The sequence below is a fragment of the Aplysia californica genome, unplaced genomic scaffold (assembly GCF_000002075.1).
Source record: "Aplysia californica isolate F4 #8 unplaced genomic scaffold, AplCal3.0 scaffold00350, whole genome shotgun sequence".
Taxonomy (NCBI): domain Eukaryota; kingdom Metazoa; phylum Mollusca; class Gastropoda; order Aplysiida; family Aplysiidae; genus Aplysia; species Aplysia californica.
In genome coordinates this window covers 119,985-128,481 of record NW_004797620.1, presented here as the reverse complement: position 1 = coordinate 128,481, position 8,497 = coordinate 119,985, and the positions used below count along the sequence as shown (strand labels likewise).

General features: G+C 37.9%; 1 protein-coding gene across 1 annotated transcript in view; it reads right to left on the bottom strand.

Annotated features, from left to right (window-relative positions):
• Positions 1-1,642: 1,642 nt before the first annotated feature.
• LOC101851588 (5-hydroxytryptamine receptor 1A) overlaps positions 1,643-8,497 on the bottom strand; it is a 112,345-nt gene continuing 105,490 nt past the window's right edge. The window contains exon 6 of the mRNA XM_035970967.1: positions 1,643-3,914. Coding sequence (XP_035826860.1) covers positions 3,763-3,914 — 152 coding nt within the window. The 3' untranslated portion in view covers positions 1,643-3,762. The remainder of the gene's footprint in view (positions 3,915-8,497) is intronic.

Below are 8,497 nucleotides of genomic sequence, written 5' to 3'. Positions count from 1 at the left end.
GAGATTGTTCAAAAGATCCTTCATCCACCCTGTGTGGATTCAAGGATGATTATATTAGTACAATCAAATCTACTCTGAGTGCCACCTGTATAAGACAGTCACCTGTACAAATGGCCAATTCCCATTTCCGCGTTTACAATTTTTAAAAGAAGTAATGACACTGAGTAAGACGTTCATTTGTCTTAGTCAACCACTTTTCTTCTATACAATGAGTGGCCTTATTGGACATTTTCAACTGCATTTTATGTTGTTGCAAATTAGAAGGAGAGAGGGGGAGAGTGAGAGAGAAAGAGAGAGAGAGAGAGAGAGAGAGAGAGAGAGAGAGAGAGAAGGAGAGAGAGCTAGAGAGAGAGAGAGATAAATAGAGAGAGAGAGAGAGTGTGTGTGTCTAAACAATACATTTATTCAACACTATCCTGGGCTAGTAAATTTTGTAAGTGAGAATCTGCGTGGGTTCGGAGTTGTGTGTATGTGTGTTTGCGTGTGTTTGAGTGAGTGTGTTCTGTGTGTGTATGTGTGTGTGTACGTGCGTTTGTGTATTGTTGGTGTTGTTGTTTAAAGACATGTGTTTGTGGATTTCTTTCATTTCACAGGTGAGTCAAGGTTTTCTTCTGTGTGTATTCGCCTCCCGTAACGGGATAAATTGTGTCTTTCGGACAAAAAAGGGCCTAACTCAAGTTTTAGCAGTTTTGTGAAAAAGAGGTATTGTTTAGCTTTAAGAATAAAACTAAGAATTAAATATTCTTTTAAACCTTTCTAAATAAACGCTCAGAAGATTTTCTTTGACTTATAGATTTGAAGAAGCATCATTCTATGGCAGTGGACGGTCCCTTTTGACTAACAGTAGATATAAACCACTATACTGTATCATTCCCAAGTTCAAAAGTCCAGTCAGCCGCTACTGCGTTCACCTGGAATTTATAAACAAGAGCATCTTCTTTACGCCTCCTCCTTTTCTTGGCCGGACCCCCTAAAAAAAAAAACACAAATAGACAAACAGACAAACACAAAAATCTGTCGTCTTGTGTATATAGGTTCAACGACCCTGTCAACAATACAGGGTTATTTCAGAGACGAGATAACCAAATTTAACGCCCATCTCTCATAAGACCCACTGGAATGGGTTGAGAGCCTTGAAAACTACACAAGACGTCCGAATTTCAGAATGTCCAATGTGGAGTTCCAACCAGGGAAACTGGGATTTTGGGTGTAGTCTTCTGGGTAGGTTCTATGTGCCGAAGTCAAAAGACATTAGTTCGATTCACGGTGTTCGATGAAATATGATAAAAGACATTTTATTGTTGCTTTTAATGTTGGTGTTTTTACGCCAAATTGAACGCAATTTAAAATATTCTGGAGGTGGGCTCCGATCCTGCCTGTCAGAGCCAATCCGCGCAAAGTAGGATACAACATCCCAGCAGAAGGAATGAGAAACTCGAGAAAAATTCTCCCCTCTCGGGAACCAAACTAGGGTCTCCTGTGAGGGACAGCAAAGTGCCCTATCACTTCATCACAGATGCCAGTTGAACCCCCCCCCCCCCCCAAACAAAAAGCAGACAAACAAAAAACAACAAAACAACCACTCAGTAGTATTAGCCAACATGACAATTTCACTGTAGGAACAACACAGAAACCATCGAAAGTTCAAATCAATGTAAGGTATATTTTGGCAATTTAAAACATTTATAACAAACTAAAAATGAAATTATTATCACCACCTTTCAACAAATAACCAAAGAATGGATAAAGCAGACAGACAAATACTCAAGTTATCAACATCGATAAAACAAAAAAGCAACAATTCATACTACTGCCACAAGTACATTTCAATCTGGCATTAATAAGCGTGTTATTCAACCAGGAGCTGGGTTCATCGGAGGCAGATGACCTGATACATTTGAATGATCTTGCTTTTTTTACTTTCACGTCGCTTTCAACAACGTGGTATTAACGAAAAAAACCCAACATATTATCTGTCTACAATAAGGACTTGCGAGAAGGGAAAAATGGTAAAGTTCTCCTCAGTGACCAAAACGCAATTATAAATAGCCCAGTAATTGAATTGTGATTAAAGAACCCAACAGCTCAATGTAATTAAAACTGTAATGGTTCTACAAACTGTCACCATAATGTCCTAAACAGAACACGACTTTAGAATTTGTACTGATGCCGGAGAGGGAATAAACCGTTTCTGCACTGCTTTTCCAACGAGTATTGTTTATGTGAGTGAGCATTCGCTCTAAGATTTTGAAATTGGGAGGAGTTTAGGAACGGTTATGACAACATTCAAACATCATTAAAATGTGTCCTCTAATGACCATCGCACGTATTGATCATAACATTCTCACAATTCTAGGGACATTTTCTAGCATAATGGTATTTCAGATAGAAAGTTTCTGTAGTGTGTTATTAATAAAAACTGTTACGTATTGCAAGCAAAACTAGGTCTTAGACCCAGGACACTTTTTCAAATGGGGAAGTAAAGATTATTATTTACTGTAATCTATAAGTTGTTTTCTCTAGTGAAATAAAACAAAATTGTCACAATTGTGCTTTTTTTCAGTTCAGCATACACTAAACATTCTGAAGTAGTACATTAAAACCTAGAGCCATTAATTATGAGAAATATAAATCAAATACGATAAACGGATCGATGTAGTGAATTATTTTGAGCAGAATATTTCCATAAGGGTTGCTAAATTTATATTCAAAACTTTGGACTATAAGAATCTTGTGTTTTCAAAGTAAAGTACTACTCCTTGAAACCTGCTAATACCTCTGTTATGCTCCTTCCCTTCCACCCTCTCTCTCCCCTCTCTCTTTCTCTCTCTTTCTCTTTCTCCCCCCTCTCTCTCTCTCTGTATCTCTCCCTTTCTCAACCACTCTCTCTCTCTCTCTCTCTCTCTCTCTCTCTCTCTCTCTCTCTCTCTCTCTCTCTCTCTCTCTCTCCTTTTCTCTACCGGTCTCAATAAAATTCAATCTAGCACCCCTACTCCTTTCTATGACATGTCTTCGCTTGGATCCCGTTCTCTTCAGCTCGTATCAAGACTCGAAACGGTTCATGTTCAAAGCGAAGCCCACAAAAACAAGGACTGTCAAATCTTCATGAACGTGCAGGAAGCAATCTTCAGAAATCTGAACAATTAATTCAAAAGAAAAGTTTTGGGCAGCAAATTGATTATTTGAAAGGGTATAAAGATACGCTACACTAACTAATAGAGTTGAGAAGAATAATTGTTAAACGATGCACAGGCGACCTCAGAGGACAAATTTAAGACCTGCTTTCATCTTCCACCGTACACAACTGACTGAATATCAGTTATGCACTCAGGGTTCTCTCTAAACGTTGCAGTTAGTCGGCATATTGACAAATACAATCCTCACTAAAGACCTATACTATATCAAAATAATGCTATGGACAGACAGAGCGATTTAATTGTTAGCTATAGGACACACACACACACACACACACATACAGACTTACACACGCACACACACACACACACACACACAAATACACACACTTACACACACACACACACATACACACACACACACACACACGAGAGGCGGAATATCAACAGTCAATGATCAGCAAAGAGCACCATAGGCTGTCTATTAAACATTGCAACCACTTGGACAATAACACACACGGAACTATGATGAAACACAATTGATGATCAGAAACAAGGAAGCAGTGCAAGCAAATAAAAAGACGGCAGATTTTTTTTCTTAAAATGCATTCATTGCTTGAAAATGATATCAGACAGTTAATGAAAACCATGTGGTACATGTATAAATATATTGGTATGAGCAGCTTTCTTTTAAAAAACAGTTATTGCTTCTCTGACGAATATTTTGGATTTTCTTTCTGTATTGAAACAAATATGACATCTGAAACCAAATTATGTTAGAAAAAGATCAAAGCTTTAAGTTGTACAGCCACGTTTTCATTTGATCATGACTTCGATGGATATCGGAATGGTGATGTATTTGACGATGATGATGATGATGATGAAGAGGATGACCATGATGATGATGATGATGATGATGATGATGATGATGATGATGATGATGATGATGATGATGATGATGATGATGATGAGGATGACGATGATGATGATGATGATGATGATCATGATCATGATGATGATGATGATGATGATGATGATGATGATGATGATGATGATGATGATGATGATGAGTGTGTGTCGATGAAAAAATAATAACAACGAATACGGTCAACGATCACAAGAAACCATCAATATCATAAATAAAAACATGACGCACTATTATGCCAACATTGGGGATTTCACAATATAAATTAATATCGCTCTAACTATTTACAATTGTACAGTTATGTACATATTTGTTCATCATTATTATTTAATTGATGGGACTATATACACACAGGGTGTGAGTCTTTGTGTGAGCATCCGCACAAGGTAGTGCAAAGTTATTGAAGGATACAAATACATGTACTTGCAAACAGAAAAGAGTCAAGCATTAATTATGGTATCATTGAAAACCGGAAGTAACAAAATTGTCAATCTTTACACGGTATTATCTTCTGAAGATAAATAAATAATATATTTATGAATAGATCATACTGATTGCGCTAAAGCCGGGGGCGGTCTTTGCAAAAGGACGTGTTTGTCGTGTGATGATCAAGTCGGAGAATTCTCAGCAAGCCATGGCCACATTTGCATTAACAAAATGTGTCACGACGCGGTGTTTTCAGGCTCTCGTCAAAATGTGTTGGTATCACCATTAATATAGTTCGTTTGCAGTCACCCCCATTCCCCCGGCCCACCTGTTTGTGATGGAAAAAAAATAACCAGTAGTCTTGAGTGACATTTAAATGTACTTGAAAAGTGCTGAGATAAAAGCAAAAATCAAAGAAACAAAAAAAATCCACATGTTTATATATTTCTAATCCCAAAAGATAAGAAAAATGTTAGTTTTTCTTGTTTTCTTCTTTTTTTTTAAAGAAAAAAATATTCAGATTAACGAGAGCCTGATTTCACTGCGACGACACACACACATAATAACATGAATGGTGGGCCTGCTTGCCAGGCAGGGGACCACATCCAACAGACAGGGGCGCCTCCACAGTGAGATGTCAAACCGTGCAAGAATGTCGTCAATACTGTAGTATAGTTGTGTCACGACGCGGTGTTTTCAGGCTCTCGTCACATTCTTGGTAAATGGTCTTATATCTTATTGATTTTTCTGGTTTTTGATTAAAACAAGAAACCAAAAATAAACGGACATACTCTGAAAAGAAGTCGGAGTATTCACAATAGAAGGAAGAGAGGGTTGCCTGGTGACTTCCGAAGTTTGAATGTCCTCAAAAAACACCGAATAGAAACACAATAATTTTGTTACATTTGATTGACGTTTTTTCGTATAAACCACATAGAAATGTTTTGGTTTTTTTTTTACCAGAATTAAAAAGCACTGAGCCCCCTGAAACATCGATAAGAATTGCCCAAGGATCGGGAAAATATTGTTTTCTTCGAATGCATCCTTTTGACGAGAGGATGATTACACCACGACGACACACACTCGCATTTAAACTAGTAAACACAACAAAAACAAGTAGGTGATTTTAGCGCACGCACTGTTTTGGATGTACAAGATGCCTTTAAAAACAGAACAATAAATAAACAACACTCATCACCATCAATATAAAGTGCCAGATTTGAAACAGACATCGGCGATCACAGTTCAGTATTCATTTTCTGCTAGAAAAACTCCTCTATTTTGCTTTTTTCTCTCCGGGCACCCACCTGTGAAGTACGTTACTCTTGACCTATTCCTCCCTCTTTCCTCTTTTGTCTTTCAATCAGTACAAGTAAAATGGCACTGGCCTTTGTGACAGGTTGGTTATCCCAGACACTGTAATAATGCGTTTCTTCATAGTTTTTGTTCGTGCGGCAAAACGCACAGGAAAAAACCTGCAGTTAAAATATTGGATTGTGAGATGTTAGGATGGCTAGAAAATTAATCCGTTAAAAAAACCCAGTCAAAATTAAGCACGACCAGGGGAAACCCTTTGCCCTAATTCTCCTGCTGAAAGAAAGAGAGAGAGAGAGGGGGGGGGAGGGGTAGAAAGATTGAAACGAGAAAATAAGCGTGTGCGTGACTGCGTGTGCGTATGTGTTTGTGTTTGTGTGTGTTTGTGTGTGTGTGTGTGTGTGAGAGAGAGAGAGAGAGAGAGAGAGAGAGATAAAGAGACAGACAGACAGACAGACAGACAGACAGAGGGGGACGGGAGAAAGACAGAAATAGAAAAACACATTGCCGTCCGAATGTTTTTTGTTGCAAAAACGATAAATGAATAAGTTATAACCATCCCCCTCCCCTTTTTAAAAACAAAAACAAATAAATAGCAAATCTACGCATAGGCGCTCTTGGAGTCTCTCTCTTCGTAAGTAGTTTTAAGTTGCGTTTGTACTTGGATTTGGAGTTGGGTGTATGTCCTTAAATTTTAATTTCGCTTATATGAAAACAACGAAAGAAACACACTGCAAGATAAGAAAGCAAAAACAACCCCCATTATGCCCTTAAAAATCCCCATCCAATTACAAAGTTAATTCATCCAGTCAGTTCTATTGGATAGAGGGAGCCTTAAAATGGCAATCTTGACACCCATTTCAACAAATACATGTACGATGAAATGCTGGACAAGAATATGCACAAAACAGGTACGTCCATACGCATATCACATTTGATGCATAACAAAAAAACTCGAAATATTTCCGCACGGTAGTAATAATGACCTATACATGATAATCATTGTCAAAATCTTGCAGGTCACCAAACATATTACCAAGCAGGTTACCAGAACTTACAACAAACCGGAGATCTCGAGTAACGTGTCATGTGCTTTCACGAAATGAAACATAAATGGATGAACATAATGCTACCATCCATGAGTGCACAGTGTGTGTGCACTGTGGGGTCATAGTGAGCCATAACGTATATCTGAATCAGCAGTTTTATGAGAGTATGGAAGATCTAGATAGTCCTTAATACAAAGACTAGTTTTCTGAGTGCAAATTTGATGAATCCCCCAAATCCCCCCTAAGCACCTCACTCCTACATTCGCTCTCTCTCTCTCTCTCTCTCTCGCCATCCCTCTCTCTCTGTCTGCTCCTTTTACACACTTCATCGCCTCTATTCTATGTACTCATCATCTCCATCACACAGACACACACACACACACACACACACACACACACACTCACACACACACACACACACACACACACACATTATTATATACACACACATAATCATACCCACACACATACACACGCACACACACACACACAAACACGCACACATACACACACACGCTCTTTCGCTCTCTCTCTCTCTCTCTCTCTCTCTCTCTCTCTCTCTCTCTCTCTCTTTCTTCATTAATCTCTCTCTTTATCTCTCTCTGTCTGTCTCTCCTCAGCTCTTTGCCTTTCGTTCTCTCTTTCCATCAATCTTAAATGCACACAAAGTTTTGACCGAATTTCTCGAAAGCATTTTTTCAAATAGTGGTAGCAACAGACAGAGCTATCAAAATAATCACAACAGTGCTTTTAGAATTAAAAACAAAACAAAAACTGAGATGAATTGTATAAAAGACAAAACTTCTTTTTGCAATGAGATCTGCATTCTTATGGTCAAAGAAAAAAAAAATAGTAACGGACAAATCAAGAAAGTGCATGATTCAAACCTGATTTAAGTCCAGATAATATTAATCATCATCAAAGAGTGAAGATTTGAAACATGCATCATGAGTCGAATTCAGTTCTAAGCTAGGATGCTTTCTACAAAGCCCATTTCCTTGTCATCCTTCTGTTCAATGTAGTTTAAGTTTTAGTAAGCGTTTTACGGTGCTTGCAACTGCATATACGGCAATATGAGCGCGCGTTCAATATGTCAGAATAAACGGTTCAAATCTGTTATTGTATCTTTCGCCTTCGACTGATCAAGATTTTCAAGGTTTCTATGTCGATTCAAGTGTTCTAGAAACTGTACCGGTCTCTTCTTATTAAAGGTTTACCTTAGTGGGTGGCCCCGCGGACTTTTTCAGCATTGCCTCATTAAAATTGTTGATTTCCTTCCCTCGGTAAATTTCTGAACAGTCTTTTAAGAAACCACATTTCAATAATTGCTGGTTGCTTAATTTCACTGTCATTGGTAATTTTTTTTTTTTAAACAATAGGCGAAAAGAATGATAGAAAAAATATTTTAAATGACGTAGTTTTCGCTGACCATGACAAGTTTAACACTTTCAGGAATTGAATTTGTATTGTTAATAAAGACAATCTAAAATTGGTACCATGCCTGAAACAAACTGTTAGAAAGACAACAAGAAAATGAGAGAAAGTGTATGTGTATATGTGTGCATGAGAAAAGCAGAGAGAGTGAAAGAGAGAGAGATGGATAATTAGATCGACAGATAGATAGATAGATAGATAGATAGATAGATAGA